The sequence below is a fragment of the Schistocerca nitens genome, chromosome 4 (assembly GCF_023898315.1).
Source record: "Schistocerca nitens isolate TAMUIC-IGC-003100 chromosome 4, iqSchNite1.1, whole genome shotgun sequence".
Taxonomy (NCBI): domain Eukaryota; kingdom Metazoa; phylum Arthropoda; class Insecta; order Orthoptera; family Acrididae; genus Schistocerca; species Schistocerca nitens.
The window spans coordinates 537,668,471-537,690,428 of NC_064617.1; the positions used below are offsets into that span (position 1 = coordinate 537,668,471).

The 21,958-nt window shown below is 40.6% G+C and overlaps 1 protein-coding gene across 2 annotated transcripts in view; it reads left to right on the forward strand.

The window, feature by feature from the left end:
- Nucleotides 1-21,958, forward strand: part of LOC126253424 (exosome complex component CSL4) — a 76,268-nt gene that overhangs the window by 29,733 nt on the left and 24,577 nt on the right. For both annotated transcript variants that reach the window (XM_049954752.1, XM_049954753.1), the window contains exons 2-3: nt 11,985-12,100; nt 16,441-16,515. In XM_049954752.1, the coding sequence (XP_049810709.1) occupies nt 11,985-12,100; nt 16,441-16,515 (191 nt within the window). The remainder of the gene's footprint in view (nt 1-11,984; nt 12,101-16,440; nt 16,516-21,958) is intronic.

Here is a 21,958-nt window from a genome sequence, read left to right on the forward strand (position 1 = left end):
TTGACAAAAGTAATATTGGAAAATTACCTGCAACTGGTAAAATATTTCTGCTGCCTACTAAACTATCAAATCCAGACATAGTAGTGCCACATGTTCTTGTAGGTGATGAGACATTTCAGTTACATCGGACATGATGAAACCTTTCTCTCGTCAAATTTCTGGTTCAGTGGAGAAAGGAGCAGTTTTTAACTAACATCTTTGAAGAGCTTGTAGAGTTTCTGAAAATGTGTTCTCTCTGTTAAGTTACATATTTCGCATATTTTACTCATCTATCAATCTAAAGCCAGAAATGAGTGATAATTTGGTTACTGTTACTTGCTGTTTACATGTTTTACTTAGAGGTGCATTCTTAGAGGAAAAAAAAGAGCCACATTTTTAATTAAAAAGAAATGGACCACTACCACCTCTAAATCTTGGCAGTGGCAGTTATGCACATGCTGACGGATTTTCTGAAATAGATTCATTTGCAGAATACTTCAGCGGCTGTGCATGTGCAGGGACAACACCCTGTCAGAGTAATCAAGCATTGCTGATTTTTTTTTCATATGTTCACATATCTTTGTGAACTAAACTCGTATAATATCTAGCAGGTTTTAATATTCACTATGTGTACCCTTGATTATTATAATTATAAATAAATAATACGTTTAAAATGTGAATAAACTGAAAATATGTAGTACTTTTCTTACTCTTTCTCTCCACAAATTCTGATGTTTCTCTCCAAGCATTGTTGTTGTGGTGGTCTTCAGTCTGGAGACTGGCTTGATGTACTTTGTCCCGTGCAAGCTTTGTTATCTCCAAGTAAGTCCTGCACCCTACATCCTTCTGAATCTGCCAAGAAGTTTTTACCCTCCATGCTGCACTCCAATACTAACTTGGTCATCCCTCGATGCCTCAGAACATATCCTACCAAATGATCCCTTCTTCAAGTCAAGTTGTGTCACAAATTTCTTCCAGTTCCATTCAGTACCTCTTCATTAGTTACGTGATCTACCAATCTAATCTTGAGCATTCTTCTGTAGCACCACATATCGAAAGCTTCTATTCTCTTCTTGTCTAAACTGTTTATCGTCCATGTTTCACATCCATATATGGCTACACTCCTTACAAATACTTCTAGAAAAGACTTCCTGACATTTAAACATGTACTTGATGTTAACAAGTTTTTCTTCTTCAGAAACGCTTTTGTTGCCGTTGTCAGTCTACATTTTATATCCTCTCTAGTTCAACTATCATCAGTTATTTTGCTTCCTAAATAGCAAAACTCATCTACTACTTTAAGTGTCTCATTTCCTAATCTAATTCCCTCAGCACCACCTGATGTGTTTAGACTACATTCCATTATCCTCGTTTTGCTTTTGTTGATGTTCATCTTATATCCTCCTTTGAAGACACTGTCCATTCCGTTCAACTGTTCTTCTAGATCCTTTGCTGTTTCTGACAGAATTACAATGTCATCGGCAAACCTCAAAGCTTTCATTTCTTGTCCGTGGATTTTAATTCCTACTTCAAATTTTTCTTTTGTTTCCTTTACTGTTTGCACATTATATAGATTGAATAACATCAGGGATAGGCTACAACCTTGTCTCACTTCCTTCCCAACCATTGTTTCACTTTCATGCCCCTCGACTCTAACTGCTATCTGGCTTCTGCACAAATTGTAAAAAGCCTTTGGCTCCATGTATTTGCCACCTTTTGATTTTGAAAGGGAGTATTCCAGCCAGCATTGTCAAAAGCTTTCTCTAAGTCTACAAATGCTACAAACATAGGTTTGCCTTTCCATAATCTATCTTCTAAGATCACTTGTAGGCTCAGTATTGACCCATATGTTCCAACATTTCTATGGAATCCAAACTGATCTTCCCCAAGGTTGGCTTCTAACAGTTTTTCCATTCATCTGTAAAGAATTCGTGTCGGTATTTTGCAGCTGTGACTTATTAAACTGGTAGTTTGGTAGTTTTCACACCTGTCAATACCTGTTTTCTTTGGGATTGGAATGATTATATTCTTCTTGAAGTCTGAGGGTATTTCACGTGACTCATACATCTTGCTCACCAGATAGTAGAGTTTTGTCAGAACTGGCTCTCCCATAGTTCTAATAGAGTGTTGTCTGTTCCTGGGGCCCTGTTTCGACTTAGGTCTTTCAGTGCTCTGTCAAATTCTACATGCAATATCATACCTCCCATTTCATCTTCACCTACGTCCTCTTCCATTTCCATAATACTGCCCTCCAGTACATCACCCTTGTTCAAACCCTTTATATACTTCTTCCACCTTTCTACTTTCCTTTCTTTGCTTAGAACTGATTTTCCATCTGAGCTCTTGATATTCATAAAAGTGGTTCTCTTTTCTCCGAAGGTCTCTCTAATTTTCCTCTAGGCAGTATCCATCTAACCCGCAGTGATATATGTCTCTACAACCATGCATTTGCCCTCTAGCCATCTGTGCTTAGCCATTTTGCACTTTCTGTCGAGCTCATTTTTGAGATATTTGTATTCCTTTTTGCCTGCATCATTTACTGCAATTTTTTACCTTCATGATCCTCTGCTGCCTTCAATATTTTATTTCTCAAAGCTGTCCATTCTTCTTCTTCTTCTTCTGTATTTCTTTCCTCTGTTCTTATCAATTGTCCCCCAATGCTCTCTCCAAACCTCTACAACCTCTGGTTCTTTCAGTTTATCCAGGTCCCATCCACTTAAATTCACACATTTTTGCAGTTTCTTCAGTTTTAATCTACAGTTCATAACCAATAGATTGTGTCAGATTCCACATCTGCCCCTAGAAATGTCTTACAATTTAAAACCTGGTTCCTAAATCTCTGTCTTACCATTATATAATAATCTATCTGAAACCTTCCAGTGTCTCCAGGCCTCTTCCACATATACAGCCTTCTTTCATAATTCTTAAGCCAAGTGTTAGCTTTGATTAAATTATGCTCTGCAAAATTCTACAGGTGGCTTCCTCTTTCATTTCTTACCCCCATTCCATATTCATTTCGTACTATCAAATTCCAATACCCCACGGCTATCAAATTTTCATCTCCCTTCACTATCTGAATAATTTCTTTTATTTCGTCATACATTTCTTCAGTCTCTTCATCATATGCAGAACCAATTGGCATATAAACTTGTACTACTGTGGTAAACGTGGGCTTCGTGTCTATCTTGGCTACAATAATGTGATCACTGTGCTGTTCATAGTAGCTTACCTGCACTCCTATTTTTTTATGCATTATTAAACCTACTGCATTAGTCCTATTTGTTTTTGTATTTCTAACCCTGTATCATCTGACCTCCTACCACCGAACTTTGCTAATTCCCACTATATATAAATTTAACCTATCCGTTTCACTTTTTAAGTTTTCTAACCTACCTGCCCGATTAAAGGATCTAACATTCCGATCCATAGAACGCCTGAATAGTCCCCGCCTAGAGATCCATATGGGGGACTATTTTACCTCCGGAATATTTTACCCAAGAGGACACCATCATCACAGCAAGGCCGTTTTGGTTCATGTTACAAGGCCAGATCAGTTAATCATCCAGACTATTGCCCCTACAACTACTGAAAAAGCTGCTGCCCCTCTACAGGAACCATGTTTGTCTGGCCTCTCAACAGATACCCTTCGCTGTGGTTACGCCTGCAGTATGGGTATCACTGTGGCATGCAAGCTGCCTCACCAATGGCAAGGTCCGTTGTTCATTGGGGAATCATTATGCTTCACAGTGTGGTCCTTGTATAGCGGTAGGGATGCATTACAGAAGCAAGGAAACACTGAAATCATTTCCACCATTTTCTCATCTTCCACCAACGTAAGTAGTAATTTTCCCTTGGACATGCTCACTTGTTCTGTATTGGCAGCTGCATCTATACTGCTCTCCCATCAGCTGGGCCACAGCTGCCCAGTGCCCTAGCATCAGCTGCAGGTAGCTGATGAACTGTGGGACATAGTGCCATATAATATCGTCTGCAGCAGCACTGAACAACATACACGTAATGGCAGATGCTGTGCAGGAATCCCACCTTATGTCCATTTGCAAGTTTGGAGATAGGCAAAGGTGTACTACCTCCAATAGAACCATGCCTAGTGAAGTACCATTGTGTCCAAACCAACTTTTGGGTTGATAGACAGTTTAGATTAATAGCACCTATTTTTTCACTATTTTTACAAGGAATAAGTGTTACAAATTTTTCTTGTTAATAATAAGCTGCCATGATAAAGGGGTTTCCATCTTATTGTGGTTGCTGACTGTTGTAAGAAATATTTCTTATGGTAATCTCAGCTTGCTTAATTGCTCTGAGACCGTCAAATAGTGCCATTTTGTAACCACATTGTCTTTGTACTCTGCACAGAACAGAATAATTACATTTACATCAAATACAATCAATATTAATACAAACTTTGCAATTATTGATGACACTACAGGTGGCACAGGATGCAGTATCTATACAAAGGGGGTTGGTGGTTGTCTTTTTTTCCGTAGGATAACTATGCCTGACAAGCAAGATCTGTACTTTTGAGGAGCAGAGCATGAGAGAAATGTTGTATGAGTATGAAGATTATGTTGGTGGGTTGGATTTCTTAGGGCAACCTTAAATTCTTACTACATATGCAGCACACAGTGATAGTCAGAGGAGTCCACCAAAGCAGCCCAAGAGGTCTCCACTCTACTGTTAGCATTGAAAGCTGCAGGAACCTGGAAGTGTTGTATCAGCACCGGTAGGAGAGTGAATTATGTGTAGTCTAGCAGGTACAGATTCAATAAGCATTCGGTTAATGAAGTCAGTGGTATGGTCCTTACAGTGACTTACGTTGTGTGTTATCAGTTCCCCTTGCATTAAATGCCTATTCAGCCTCCTAATTTTTACAGTGACTGGTACTCAGTCTATAATTAGGCAATTTCACATTAGAGGATACTTCAAAAACTGAGTGTCAGGTCATCTTTCTACAGCTACAACTGCTGCTGAAGGAACTCTTTCTTTTTTTTCTTCCATGTTATCCAGTACATTCATTGTAACCAAACAGACAGATTGACTCAATAGATATGATATATACATGTATTTAACAAGATAGATACCGTACTTTTATTAATTTAACTAGAGCTCTATTCAGTTCTCGTGTCACCTGTCATTGATCTGCATTAAATGGTTTTGTATAATGTTCAAGTAGTTAGCAGTGAAAATGCTATGTGATAGGTGGAGCACATGAAGAGATTTCTTATGACACAACAGAAGATTTTGCTCACTTGGATAGCAGTGTAAAATATTTCTTAATTGACAATATTTGTTCGGAGCTACCTCTGACCTTATAGTAAATGTTGCATATAAGAATAACATATTACGGTCGATGTTGAAACATTTTTCACCTCTGTAAATACTCATTTATAAATTGACAGCAAGTGCTCAGATTTTAAATAGACTGTTAAAGACTGTTAATTACTTATTGTGCAATTTTGCACTGTTAGTTCAAATTAGGAATAGAATATGTAATCAGTAAACATTTCTGTAAAAATAATATGCATGTAGTGGCCAATACCAAGTATTTCAGTTAAATTCCATAGAGGATAACTTCATTTACAGCAAAAATCCAAACTAACCTATGCTATATTTCTTAATAAATTGCTGTGTAAGCAGTCAATGGTCTGTGTGAATGTCACTCATTTAACTGTGTGGTTTGTGGGTTAGGGGCCCTCAACAGTGATGTTATCAGTGCCCTCATTGAAATGCGTTGCGTTGGTGGACTTTATTGTCGTTAAATATCATCTTCACAGCTAGGCAAAGGCCAGTGCTTGTGGAGTAAAAAATAGAACATTGTGATGTTATTTTAGTTTATGGTATGTGTGTCTAAAAATAAAATTAAACTTAGGGCAAAATTGTAAAGAACAAAAGAAAGCAGATTGGAATTTTTTAGTTTTATTTTTCTAGCTTCAGTAGGTAAAATTGCAGTGCTGGTGTCACAGCTTTCGTGTTTTGTACCAATGTTAGTAGCAACTTGCATTAAACCCTGTGGGAATTGAAGACAATAAACTGTGAATTGGTTGTCGGTAATCAATCAGAAGGATCTTTCATAATTTCCTATTTTTTAAATAATCTTAGATTGATTTTATTCAGTTGAGTTAGAAATTACCGTAACTAGGCTACACTGTTTGAACTTTGCGCAAAATCAGAAATACAGGTAGATTATTGCAGTGATGAGTGTCTATCTTCCTGCTATGCTACACATAATCTACACTCTAGAGCTACCTACCTAATATCGTGTAGGGCCCCCGTGAATGCCGCAACACAATATGACATGGGCTCGACTAATATCTGAAGCAGTGCTGGAGGGAATTGTCACTGTGAATTCTGCAGAGCTGTCCATAAATGTATAAGAGTACGAGGGGGTAGCAATCTCCTCTGAACAGCATGTTGCAAGGCATCCCAGATATGCTCAACATTGTTCATGTCTGAGGAGTTTGATGGGCAGTGGAAGTGTTTAAACTCAGAAGAGTGTTCCTGGAGCCACTCTGTAGCAATTCTGGATGTGTGGTTGTGTCGCATAGTCCTGCTGGAATTGCCCAAGTTTGTCGGAATGCACAGTGGACATGAATGGATGCAAGTGATCAGACAGGATGCTTACGTATGTGTCACCTGCCAGTCGTATCTAGACGTATCAAGAGTCCCATACTACTCCAACTACACATGTCTCACACCATTACAGAGCCTTTGCCTGCTTGAACAGTCCCCTGCTGGATTCAAGAGGTTGTCTCCATAGCTTTGCATGTCCATCCGCTTGATACAAGACTCGTCTGACCAGGCAACATGTTTCCAGTCATCAACAGTCCAATGTTGGTGTTGATGGGCCCAGACAAGGCATAAAGCTTTATGTCATGTAGTCATCAAGGTTACACGAGTGGGCTTTCGGCTCTGGAATCCCATATCAATGACATTTCATTGAGTGGTATGCGCGCCAACACTAGTTGATGATCGAGCATTGAAATCAGTGGCAATTTGCGGAAGGGTTGCATTTCTGTCATGTTGAATGATTCTCTTCAGTCATCATTGGTCCCGTTCTTGCAGGGTATTTTTCTGGCCGCAGTGATATCGGAGATTTGCTGTTTTACTGGATTCCTGATATTCACGGTACACTCGTGACATGGTCATACAGGAAAATCCTCACTTCTTCGCTACCCCGGAGATGCTTTGTCCCATCTCTAATGCACTGACTATAACACCATGTTCAAACTCCCTGAAATCTTGATAACCTGCCATTATAGCAGCAGCAACAGATTTAACAACTGCGCCAAACACTTGTCGTCTTATGTAGGCATTGCCCACCGCAGTGCCATACTCTGCCTGTTTGCATACCTCCATATTTCAATACACGTGCCTATACCAGTTTTTTTGATGCTTCAGTGTATTATGGCAGCCATATTTCATGTTTAGATATGTTGGCATTGCTAAGTCACAGTCACATTGTCACATTCCAACCTAACCTAGTCCTCGAGCTTCACCGTTGGTCAATATATCAGCACATCTAATTTTATTCCATTCACATTAATTGGCTTTAACGACTCACAACCAAATTATCACAATCCAGCCTAACCTAGGCCTCTTGGGCATCACTGCAGGCTGGTCTGTCAGAACATCAGTTTTCTTTCCACACTCCATGTTGGAAACAAATGTAATCAGTTTGTATCTTCCACCAAAACAAGTCATTAATGCTTCACATTGTCGGCCATATACTATCAACTGGTTGGCTACAACTGATGTCAACGAGTGCCAACATTAGCATGCAACCCAAGCGCTGTGAACATTATAAATGCACTTTAGATCCTCAAGTCACTCACTTTTGCAGAAAGTCATCACCAGAGAATATGTTTAAAAAAAGAGAGAAACAAGGGAAATACTAAATACTAAGAACTATATTACAAACTCAAACCAATTTCCATATGCAATTAATGTTCAGTTTTATATGTTATGTTGTAACTCAACAAAAGAATGTGTACATCATTTTGGCACAGCATTTCACTTTTTAGGTGGAATAGTTTTGTCATGGCTTTCTCCCCCAAGGATCCTAATTATTCTGGGTGAATGTTGTCTACTGTAGGGGCATTGTTTTTACTTAGGGCTTTCAGTACTCTGTTCAATTCTTCTTGGAGTGTCATATCTACCACCTCATTTTCATGTACTTCCTCATGTCTTTTCACTATATTGTCTTCAAGTTCGTTTCCTTGGTAGAGTCCTGTATACCTCTTCTGCCTTTCTGCCTTTCCTTTGCTTAGTACTGCAAGGATTTTAATTTGTCTTTATGTGGCATCATTGTTTCTGTAGTAATATGTGCTTGTTAAGTTTTGCATTTCTGTTCCAGCCAATCCTGCTTTGCCATTTTACACTCTGTCAGTGTTTTATTTTCGATTTTGTCTGTCTTAGTTACATTAATGTGTTCACCATATCTATCTACATATATACTCTGCAAACCCCCATGCAGTGCATGGCATAGGATACGCCCCATTAGTTAGGATTTCTTCCTGTGCCATTCACGTGTAGAATGTGGAAGAATGATTTTCATCATTTAGATTTGCAGCTCCTTGTGTTGACCATAATTGCAGTTAAAATTGTAGGACGTGAGGTCTGCCAGATATGCAAAACACCATTTTTTTCTCAGTCCCCAAACATGTTTCAGCACCACTGTGCCATCATCAGTGGGTTTCCGTTTTATTTATTCTGTAATGTGAACATTTTTATTAAATTATTACAAAATTATGTGGATGTTTAGTTCAAACAATAGTTTCTTTTTGTTAATACATTTACACTTGGTGTGCATGATTTTTCCAGATCACTTGTATATTATTTACTACAGGTAGCTTGTCATCTGCAATCAAACGATGTTGATTATAAATTTTGCTGGGAGTTAACCTATCATCTAGAATGTAATTTAGTTTGTCGCGATATTTCATGCCTATATTCGTTTTTACTTAAGTTTTTCATGTGACAAGCCCTTCTTTCTCCGCATCATGATGAGGGGTCGTGATGCACACGTAAATATAGCATGTGTTTTCCACAAACGAGGTCGTAAAACACTTTTCACTTCACCAGAATACAGTGTGATTGTGGTTTGTTGTGATCCCAGCCCAGCCAGTGTTCATTTGTTCACCAGAGAGTTAGGCACCATATTCGAATTTTGTTTACATTTTATCTTTGTGTGTGTGTGTGTGTGTGTGTGTTTTCTGTACGCTTATTAGCTGTTTGTGTTGTCTTTTAAGTGATTGTTTGATTGGCTCTGTGTATGCTGTAATTATTCTAATTGTACCCTCATGACCCTATGTGAGCAATATGTAGGGGGCTGTGGTATATTCATAGTGTCATCATTTAAAGCTGGTTCTTGAAACTTTGTTAGTAGACTTTCTCGGGATAGTTTGCACCTATCTTCAGTATCTCTGCAACACTCTCCGACAGATCAAACAAACCTTTGACCATTTGTGGTGCCCTTGTTTGTACACATTCAATATCCCCTGTTAGTCCTATTTGGTACAGGTCTCACACACTTGAGAAATATTCCAGAACAGATCACATGACTGAATTGAGGACAATCTCCTTTGTAGATTGACAATTGCACTTCCCCAGCAGTCTACCAATCAACCAAAGTCTACCAGCTGTCTTAGCTGTGACTGAGCCTGTGTGATCATTCCATAACGTTTATAGTGGTTCACCTGCATTCCTGTTTTCTTATTATTAGAGATACTCTTGCATTACTGTGTTTGATTTTGTGTTGATAACCATGTATGCACCTGACAAGAAATAATGTTCTTCGCGCCATCATACTTCAATAATTCCAACTATAGCCGTCTTTAACCTACCCATTTCCCTCTTTAAATTCTGTAACCTACTTTTCCAATTAAGGGTTCTAACATTAACATTTTTGAGAGACTGGCTGTCAGGATAAGGACAACACAGGAAAAAACTGCCTGCCACATATTATCTTCCTCCAGATGGTGCAGTACCCCAGAACGCATTGGCTGCACTGATTCATCAACTCCCTAAACCTTTCCTACTTTTGGGAGATTTTAATGCAAACAACCCTTTATGGGGTGTGTGCATACTGGCCGAGGTAGAGATGTCAAAACTTTCCTGTCTCAACTTGACGTCTGCCTCTTCAATACTGGGGCCCCCACACATTTCAGTGTGGCTCAGGGCACTTACTCAGCCATTACAGAGGCAGCCCAGAACTTCTCCCATCTGTCTATTGGAGAGTGCGTGATGACCTGTGTGGTAGTGACCACTTCCCCATCTTCCTGTCACTAACCCGGCGTCATGCCCATGGACGCCTACCCAGATGGGCTTTCCACAAGGCAGACTGGGAAGCCTTCACCTCTGCTGTCACCATTGAATCTCCTCCACATGGTGCCATCGATGTTGTGGTTGAGCAGGTCACTGCATCGATTGTTTCTGCAGCGGAAAACGCGATCCCTCGTTCTTCATGGTGCCCCCGGCGAAAGGCAGTCCCTTGGTGGTAGCTGGAAGTCACTGAGGCAATTACAGAGCATCGGCAAGCTCTTCAGCAACATAAGTGGCACCCTTCCCCTGGGTACCTAATAGCCTTTAAGTGGCTCCGTGCCTGTGTTCGCCAGCTTATAAAACGACGTAAACAGGAGTGTTGGGAGAGGTACATGTCGACCATTGGGTGCCATACGTCACCTTCCCAAGTCTGAACAAAGATCAGATGTTGTTTTGAGTACCAGACCCCAACAGGTGTCCCTGGTGTTAACATCAGTGGCGTGTTTTATGCCGATGCAAATGCAATTGCCGAACACTTTGCTGAGCACTATGCTCGAGCCTCTGTGTCGGAGAACTACCCCAGGCCTTTTGCACCCACAAACGACAGATGAAAAGGAAAGTCCTCTCATTCACTACACGCCACAGTGAATCCTATAACACCCCATTTACAGAGTGGGAGCTCCTCAGCACCCTTGCACATTGCCCTGACGCAGCTCCTGGGCTGGATCGGATCCACAGTCAGATGACTAAACATCTTTTGTCTGACTACAAGCGACATCTCCTCGTCGTCTTCAACCGGATCTGGTGTGATGGCGTCTTTCCAACACCTGGTGCCTTCATATCCTTGCCACATTGTATGAGTGGGGTCTCTGGGGCCTGCTCCCGATTTTTATCCAAAGCTTCCTGTCGCTCCATACTTTCCTTGTCCAAGTTGGCACCTCCCATAGTTCCCCCCCCCCCCACCTCCCCCCCCCCACCCTCGTATTCAAGAGAATGGCATAACGCCTGCTCCATATTGAGTGTGTGTCTATTTTTAGTGGCTATTAACGGTCTAGCAGCAGCTGTAGGACTGTCAGTCTCACCTTTTCTGTATGCAGGTGACTTCTGCATTTCGTACTGCTCCTGTGAGGACCTATCCCAGTGTCGCTATGGTTCACAAATAACGGTCATCTACCTCTTGCTGGACTGCCCCCTTTTGGCCACTGTGCGGCCGACTTTTAACTTTCCCAGCACCCTACCTTCAGTGTTGGGTGACAGCAGCAGCTTTAGTTGTACGTTTTATTTGTGAGGGTAGGTTTTATCATTTGATCTAAGTTTTCGCGCATGTCCTGTGTCCCTCTGTGTCCTCCACCATAGTGCTTTTAGGGTGGAGGTTTTAATGTGTGGCAGAGTGGCTGGCTTCTCCTTTCTATTCCTGTGGTGAGCCAACCATGATGATCTGCTTTCTTGTTTTAATCTCTTCTACATCTTTCTTCCGTCTCTATGTGGTTTTCTTGTCCTTTTTTTTAAAGTATTTCCTTCCTTTTGGTTTTGTGCTCTATGTCTTGTTTATTTTCTTCTTATTCTGTATGATTGTTTTAACAGGAACAAGGGACCGATGACCAAGCAGTTTGGTCCCTCTCCCCCTTTTACACCAACCAACAAAGTTGTTATTTGTATTTCTCTCTGAGATTGCTTTTTTATTATTTAACTACTAGTTTTTAATATTTTTTTCCTAAACTTTCAAGGTCAGCGGCTCTGTCTGGCTGATAAAGGGCATATCTCTGGCTGTGGAACTTATGAGAGACATGGTTATATTTACTCCGCACTGGCTGGATTTGTCAACTTTGTTAAGAAAGACAAGGTATAGTATATTGAATGTAAACACCACATATAAATGTAACAAACAAACAGAAGTTATGATTTTGTGCGTGTGCGCGCGCACACACGTACGTGCGCATGTCAGCAGGGCCTGCAGCATGAACTAAGTCGGAATATGACATTTTATATGTCCGTTCCAATAACTGCATTGTAGTCTTTAGAGATTTCTGCACAACAAGCTTGCCTGTTTCAGCTTACAGAGCCGTTTTCAAGTGCACCTATGTGTTTTGTGCATAGTGAATCTTATTTATGCCTTACTTATGATCTATAATGTCATTTTCATAAATTACATTTTTTCTTACATCTAGGTGGCTTTCGCAATCATATGGCACCCTGGGGCAATGATGAAACTTTTCTTGGTAATAGTGTGGCATCTATTTGACAGTTTATATCATCAGATGCTTTATGTTTACGGATTTTTCAGCTTCTGAATGCACAGTAGACGACGTAGTGGCTTAAACAGATCAGTCATAAAATTAATGCCTTGATCTGTACGGATTGGATCGGGACTGCCAAATTTCAGTATCAAATTGTTTACCAATGCCTGTGCTGCCATATTTTCCTGTTGATTTGGGTTTGCAACAGTCAAAATATAATGCGAAAAATGAGCTGTGGTGGTCATGCACGTAACAGTTACCAGTCAGTGTTAAGTTGAATAGACCCAGAATGTCATCCACGTCACTTCCAATGGCTTGGATGCCTGTGGTAATCTTTGCAATGGAACACGTTAATGACTGAATGCACGTTGTGCGCATGCTGTAGAATTCCTTGCATAGTGCCTGACGTCCTGCCTCCTCATCCTCCACATGTATTTATTGACTACTCAAAGATCAGTTTCCATCACCCTCCATGACGTGTTATTACATGGTCATGTGCTTCCCATAAAACCTCATCTATCAAAGCTGCAGGTACCACAATGTGTGGTCCACACTTTATCATTCTACACAATAGCTCCTTGTACGAGCAAAGTGCGACTGTCTTCTAAATACCACGCAGTCCATGTCAGCAGTGTGCAGTTCTTGCCTCTCTGCGGGGCTCCTGCCAAGCGCTCGCATGACCCCAATCTTTCCACTCAAGCTGTCAGCATTGCTGTATTTCTTGATGGGTTTATGTGTTTCATTCAGCTTCAGTGCCCAACACATGGACTAAAATGCTCTTCAGTGATGCCATCAGTCAACTCCTGATTGATGTATTCTTCCATTATAGGTTGTAGGTGCTTAGGTATTCTTTACATTTTCCTGCAGACTGGGGGGTTATTATTACGTCAGTATACAGTGTTGCATCACTCGTGTTGCTGGTAATGATCCACCAGGATTGAACAGATCCACAAATCATACTAACGAAGCTTCCGTAACTGACTTCTGCTTCCTTTGCTTGTGGTGAAGGTCTTTACTTGACCCATCCAGTTCATCCTCATCTAGGATGTCCCAAGTTGGCTATCAGTAAATCCTTTGGCAGATTCGCGTCCTCAGAGCCAAAACTATTCACAGCCACCAGACCCATATAATCATCACCTATTTACTGCACATGTGCCAGACTGTATTCACAAAACAGTGCGAAGTATCCAGTTAATCATTTCTTTACAATGGCTCTATAACACACATCACTTCACTAGGACAGTACCCACACTTCTCCAAAGTAACTTTCTTGTACCTTTCAGTACCTTATTGTGCAAGTGAGCTTTAATGCATGTGTCTGCCGTTTATTTGATACCACCTTCATGACTGGTGAACTTTGTTCTAAAGCAACATTTGCAGCTGTCATTCCCAGATGGAACAATTTCTGACAAAGTCCAGTGGTATACTGCGAAAGATCACCTTTTGTGTGATGCCCTAGGACCCCTCACAGAGATGTAGCAGTAGTTCCATATATTCTTGAAAATTCATTGCACCGATATCAATCCCATTGATGCCACATCATTATCCCTTGCTGTGTGTAACTTATACTGTGGTGACTTCAGTCCCTTCATACCTAGGGGATCCAGACACAAGCCCCTGTGTCCACCAAAAATGCTCTGTTCTGTTTACCGTGCCCACTAAGCAGGACTTTTCCTTTGCATATGCTTTTGCAGCATTCTTTGTCGCTGTCTGATGTTGTAGAAATTGTCATTGGCATTTAACAAATGCTTTGGTGTTGCTGCCCATTTCACTTCTTGTTCTAACAGCCTCGTGTCTGATTCCACACTTCTTCACATTCATGTTATTGTGTTTGACAGCATTGCTTCTAAGTATGGCCCTTACACAAATAGCACTTTACGTCTGAGGAAATAACACTCCTCTTATCCTGCCCCCAACTCGCAATGTCAACATCCTGAAGCTGTGTAGCAGCTATAATGGTGGCAGCCCAGTCCTTCAGATTCATCCTTTATGGTACATGGAATATGTCTTTTTGTTGCCAACCAGTTCCAAATTGACCTTATAAAAGCTGATCTGACCAATTATGCAGCTTAGTGGCAGCTCCAAAGTCACTAATAAACACCAATGTTTCCTTTGCTGGCTTACCCAAATAAGGAGCCACAAGATCAGCTGCAGTAGGATCAATTAAAGGAAGAGGTACACTGACTAGATCTTCTGTTTCCACTATCTCAGCTTGTCTGTGCTTATTATTTGCCTTTAGAGTGTCTGCCTGCCTGCCTTTGCAATGCTTCATTCTTCTCCAACAACACAGCAAACCCTTTTGACAGAATTTCAGCTGTCCACTGCATCATCATTGCCCACATTTGTGCAACATCTGTCTAGCAATACAACACCAAAAGAGGACACTTACTACAAACACTCAGATAGAGATACATGTAAAACAACAAACTTTAAATCAGATTATTGTCCAACATGATTGCACTTTCATTATCCTTTGTATGTCCAGTCTATTCACCATGACCATGCCGGGGTGGTTCCTTTGAAAGGGCATGGCCGATTTCCTACCCCGTCCTTCCATAACCCGAGCTTGCGCTCCGTCTCTAATGGCCTTGTTGTCGATGGGACGTTAAACACTAATCTCCTCCTCACCATGACCATGAACAAAATTGTACAAAAGGCCATAAAAATAAAAACTGACTCACCAAAACACCCATTTCTGAACTGCATACTGCGTCTGAAGTAAGTCCTGGACCCAGCTGCAGACATCAATCAGCAACTGCTCTGACAACATTTGTAATGACCAGGTTGACTGGTTACTGTGGTGTGTGGTGGAACTAGTGCAGTGGTGACTAGGTGCCTGTTAAACAGCCGATGAGATATCATAGGAACAGCAGTTAAAAACCATTTATTACTGTAAGTACATCCATTGTGTCACGCTGGGAGGCAAGCACCCATGGGGTGTAAACAGCATGCACTTAGTCTAGGAAGACACCACAATCGGTGTGTGGCGGCAACAGATGCCACAGTGCAAGTCCACTGATCCAGCATAACAGGAACTCTGCCTCAGCTGCATCTGTAGAGGCCGTTAGCAGCCCCAAATGAGGACAACCAAGGGAGAACGATCACACTAGTGACCTTGTGCAGAAGTGGCAGCTCCCAACAGCAGAGTTTGTCCTGAGCAGAGGCAGGCAGCAAGAAGTTTGCCCATGCAGGTGATGGTGGACAAGCAGTTGCATATCCTCCAATGGAGCTAGAGACATCCAGGGTGGGAGGTGGTAGCAGCTGAAGTGAATCCACCGGATGATCTGCTGGTTGGAGAGAACTAAGTCACAGCATCAAACTTGGCACTGTCAGCAGTGGCACAGCTAGCTACGACAGACTCCAAGAAGGGTGACTGCTGGATCCAAGTAGATTCATAGACTGATAGGCTCGTGGATGGATGTAGATCCGTTCTCAGGACTGGTGCCCTGTAAGCTCCAATAACTTGACTAAAAATGAGGGTTCTTTATACTGGCTTGGGGTGTACTTGTTTTGCTAATGCACCGGTTCTGGTCATATAAGCCACGATACGTCCATGACTCAGATGTGAAGCCACTGGGCCACCAAAACTGCGATGGCTCTGTCTTTTGGCTGTGTTGCTGCTTTCGCACCTCTAGTTGATCAGCTTGGTGACAACATGAAGTATCCATCTCAGCATCATTGTGCAGTTCTTGTTGTATCAGGAAGTAGTAGCTCACCATGCAGAAACGTTCTGGCCTGGCCATCTTATGCGGTGCATTGCATTAACTAAGGGATATATCTTAATTTTTCCTAGCTACATGGAGTACATTATTTTGCAGTCCAATAATATCAGCACTGCCCCTTTTTAAAAACAGAGTTCGCTTTACATGTTTTCTAACATCTGTTGAAAGATTTTGACTGTTGGCAGGTGTGAAATGTTAAATTTATGTGCTTTTTCTCTTTACAGTCGACCATTATAGAAGTTCGAAGTATTAATGATCAGAGTATTGTACCTGCTCCTGGGGACATTGTCACAGCAAAGGTGAGAATTGGTTAAAATTTCATTTTTGCTAATGTATTTAGTATGTATAACTTTCAGTTACTTCTGCACGAGGAGGGTTCTATCTGTGTCCTATTATTAGGCTCCGTGACCTCCTACATTTCTCTAGAGCCTTAAGTTCCTGTTTTCCAGCTCTTTTTCCTATAATAATTTCTTGACCCTTTCCAAGTAATTAATTAACTTGTTTATGTCATACCTGGGAGCAGCAATAATTTTGTTATGCCAATTCATAGGCAACTTCCAGTCTAAACCCATAATAATTTTTTCAGGTTCAAACTTATTTGTCGGACAAATTAGTAACCCACTTCGATGCAAACCTCTTTACACTTTTCTTTCTGGGATTAAACTTCTCACCTGCCCAGATACAATTTTGCAACTCTCGCTGTTTTTGTTTACCCCAAAACTACTTTAAAAATGGCTTTCTTAAATTTTTCTAACATACCATACTGCTCAGGTCCCAGCTGCACCCAAGAATTTTGACGTAATAAAACCTTTTGTATCCCATCTGGAGAGGCGGTGTGTGGGTCTGCTCCTGTGAACTGCTTCTGTAATGTGGGCTGAGAGTGAAGGAAGTGAGTAGTAGCAGGAGAGGTGAAGCACTTCGGTACTGCATGTAACTTTAACCCTTTTAATAGAGTCAAAAACACAAGTCAATATCAAATGCATTCATAACTTTGTCTAGGATGAGCACGTAGGTGTGAAGCCGTAGTCAATATCTAATCCTGTGGAGTTAGGATGAGTGTTCTGTATAATCTGAAAGCTAACAAATACTCATTGCTGTCCAAGCTTTAACTGAACGTAACTAATACAAAGTCTCAATAGTAAGCTAACCCACTCACTAGTAGAACCAATATTTCCAGGCCGTCTGCTCTTGATGAAATGGGGAGAAATCAAGATGGCACTCACTGAGCTCCACAGCATCAGCCAGAGGCACTGTGGTCGGCGTAGTTAGTCTTCTCTTGTAATGCCAACTTGCGAGAGCCTGCACCTACGTTGTGGCATCGTAACTATCGATGCCACAAAACCAATATTTTGCGATCAGTCCTAAATCCTTTCGGATGCATACTTCCAGATGGGTCAAAATGTAAAAACTATAATATAGACCACTTCAGAGGAATCGGTCACCAAATTATATCCGACACTGTTCAGTGCCTGATCTAATGCTATGCTCCACTATAGTCAACTTTCTATCATGCTCAAGCAATTTAGTTTCTATCACTTCCACACAATCAGACACAGCCCTCACAGATTTTAAACAGTTTGCACTTCCAGTATTAATTTTACTGTCCAAAGTTTTGTGATCATTTTTGTAAACAAATTCTACAGCAGCAGCTTTCTCCTCCTTTTTATATTCGTCCTCTTTAACTTGATCTACTCTTTGTTTACTTCCAATTGCCATTTTTTTAACAATATTTATTAACTGACGTTTAACATTCTCTGACATTTTCTTACAGTTTTTCTCAACTTCAGAAATTCATTCCTCCACCTTAGTGTCAAGTAACTGCAAAGCTTTCTCCCACATTTTCTTTAATTCAGCAGCCTGGTTTTCCAGCTTTACATTAATTTCAGATTTAAATTTCTTAAGCTCACCAGCTGAACCAGTAATACTACTAGGATGCTCACAAGACTGTTTGTACGTTTTCTTATGAAGATTATCAATCTGTTCTGTATTTACTTCAGTGAAATTTGTCTTCATGTTAAACTTGAATACTGCATACTTTCTGCATTATTTACCCCAATACAGTTTCCTGTTCTATTAGCTTTACAGGCAACATACCAAATTTGATATCTGTTTTCACTGTTTCGTGTTCAGTTATGTTCAATTGACTATCATTAGACAGGTTAAAATCACTAAAATCATTCAACCTCTTGGTGTTGAAATTTAAGTTATCACCAAGAGATGCATTTTTTGAACATTTTGTTCCAGTTCTGTCCCCACAGTTGTAGATAACTGAGGTGCATCATCAACTGTAACTTCATTATTTAATAAATCACCTGTTTGTCTTTGTTCAGGATTGCTTATTTGACTGGCACTCACATTAGACAGAATCTCATTCCCCTCTTTCACATTTACGGAACTGGCACTCTCTTCCATCCTTCCAAGTTTCGTAGTACAAGCAAGCAATAAACAAAATACACTTATCTCCAGTATTCTGCTGTAGTCATGGTATGTCATCCCAGCGGGTCAGATCTCATCCCTCAGCTACGCCAGATCCAGGGCCCCCATCCATTTTGTCTGTTGCCTACAGTGCCACCCTGTTGTGCCACCTGCTAACTGCGTCTGACACTATCTTGTCCAATTATATCCTGCATCCTCTGTCATCATGATGTTTGCCATCCATTTCCCACCTAATACCCAGTCATCATTGCATTTGATCTCCTTTTTCACTTTTTCACTTGTATTATTCTGTCTCTCGCTCACTGTGCTGCATTGTCCTCTTTCAAAACTGTTCCCAGTAGCAGTTTCGAGCTACTACAGCTTTTGAATTGCTGAATGCAATGGACGACATGCAATGGCTTGGTTTGTTGTTCGTCGTACAGAAAATGTCCACTCATCTTTTGCTGATACAATCTTCAGCAGTTCAGTCCACACATCTGACCTGTTAGAGAATGAATAACGTTCTTCGGCTAGAGAAAGATAAAGATATAGCGGAAACTAGCTGCACTACACACACCTGCAGGTTGCATAAAATGTTTTCTGGTATAAGGTTAACAGAGCTGTTAAGCAATATAGTTTGTGACTGAAAACTTCAATATATTGTTACTCGTGTGATACAGAAACTCTGCCAAGCCAGTGCTTGTCTTAAGTTACAGTATCAACACTCAAAAGCAATTAGTCACTCATAGTAGCAAGCTTATGGTATCTAAGTGAACCAGTTACCAAAAAGATTACAAAATGAGCAGTCTGTGACAAAATGCTCAGTCAAATATTATGCAACTTTGATCCCTTTGGACATTTGTTTCATATTTTTTACTTGCACAATATGCCATGTTGATTTTAGTTAGTTCAAAAATTGTAGTTTATGCATAAAAAATGGAATTTTGCTTGTTCGTCTTAGTCACACATTCACGTTCACTTTGTGGCATTTAATGGTTAAGGTTTACTCATAATTATTGCATTTATTCAGAGCTTCTAATGTACACACCTGAACGTGATGATTGCTGAGCTCCTTAAACTTCAGAAAAGAATTCTCTCAGCCCACAAAATATGCGTGAACTTACTTTCTTCTGACTGACTGACTGACTGACTGACTTGCATCATAGCCAGTCCGATATTACTATTAAATCCTGCAATCCCACATCTTTTATGTTTGACCAATCACAAGCTAATAGCTTTTATGAACAATTTTTTTGATTAACAAATTTAAAAAATCCACAGTTACCAAAAGAACTCATCCTCTGAATAATAGAATTATTGTAAAATATTTGTTTCCCTAGTCCCATAAACAGGCTATTTTCAATTTACAAATTTACCGAGAGTATGATTCACTCTCTCTGCACAACCACAGTTCTCACACTAGCATATACTCAATAGATCTAACGACATTCATTTATTATATTATTTTGCATTCACACCTGCATTCACATTAATAACTAAACATATTTAATCAGAAATAATTAATAAAAATAGTCACAAAAGATACAATTTCGGCTTCAAAATACTTATTTGGACTGTTTAGAAATTTCGTGTATACGATGCTGACACCTTTTAGCCACAGTCATAACTACTTGAAACTGTTGCTGGATCAGAACACACACGTCATGTGTTCTAGTTCTAAATATAATCTATATGCTCACTACCATTGGACACAGCAAGTGCTGCTGTGCTTCTTAACAAGACATTGTGAGGTAACACTATCTAACTACACCTCCTGAGTGCCATTACAAAATCACACATTGACAGAAAAGAACTGTGCTCAGAAACCCAGAATTATTATTGAATTACTACAACAAGGCAAGGAGTACTGATGGGTCTAATAAATAAGAGCAAATACGCTCAGAACCACTGCGTCATAGTTGCAGACTTGCTGTCATTCAGTCCATGTCTCTAGAACCGGAAAGAAAGACAGTCTGTTGAGTTTCAGTGAAACCATGACAAGGTGATTGATGATGGCCAGCCTGATATTTGCTAACCGACTTCAACACCGAGAGGCAGGCAACCTGATGCATACCACAGCTGTGGTATGCCAGACTGCCTACTGAGCCATTGCAGATGAGAAGACCAGTGAGTGGCCAGCACTCCTCCACTACTGGGTCCTTGTGGGTGATCTGCAAGCTGCCACCTTCACACCAACCATGCGAGCATTGTCTGTGCAGGCTCATAGCCATCGTGTGATTATCTGCTGCAGCCTTGATAAATCCTTGGTGGTTAACCAGCATCTAGTGTTCATGAAATCCAACATCTTGAACCATAGTCAGTAGTCTCCACCTAGGCGCATGACGGGCTGTCTTTGAGAGCACTGAGGTGGAAGCTGTAGTAGGTTACCATGGAACTTCTGGGTGGGCAGCATCTTCCTTGCTCCATGACCACCACAAGCACAGCATACAGTTCTGATATTGATCTGTCAGCAATGTCACGACTCACTAGGCATCAACACTCCTTCTCAGTACTTGCGCTTATGCCTGGCTGCTGACTGCAGCTCTGAAGTCACTTATACCTTTGTACACTCCACACAATAAATAAATAAATGTTATTATAAATGCTGCTGTACTGCTGATGACTCCAGGTGTGCACTGGATAACTCAAACTCTCTATGCTCGATTTCCTGATCACAGTGCGATCCCAGCATGTGGCTCACAACAATACTATCATATGCTACTTTGAAGTCTGTAAAGAGGTGAAGCATGCCAGTACCAAATTTGATCGCCTTCCCTCAGATTTTCTGTAGAGTATAGATCTGATCTACAGTTTGCTTTTTTGGGAAATATCCACATTGATAGGCCCCCCGTCTCTCTGTAAATTGTTGGGAGAAGATGGTCAAATATTACATTAGAGAATACTTTATACAATAAGTTAAGGAATGTGGTACATCCATATTTATCACATTCTAACTGATCTCCCTTCTTGTATATGGGGCATATTATTTCTTCTTTCCATTGATAGGTCATTTTCTCCTCTTCCCATACTAAAGTAGCAGTTCTAAAGACAATCCGTTCCGATTCACTATTTCCTTGCTTAAGCAACTCTGCCGAGATATGGTCTGTTCCTGCTGCCTTGTTTCTCTTTTCAGTTTCTTCATGGCATTTCATGTTTCTTCTAGGGGTAGTGGAGGTGTAGTATCAAGAGTCATTTTCTCCGTGTACGTTAGTTATCTCTCGTGATGCTATTATTCTGAGGTTGAGCAGATTGTGAAAGTGTCAGCACTATCTTTCACATATCTCTTTCACCTCACTTTAAATTTTTTCTTATTTCATTTTTTATCAA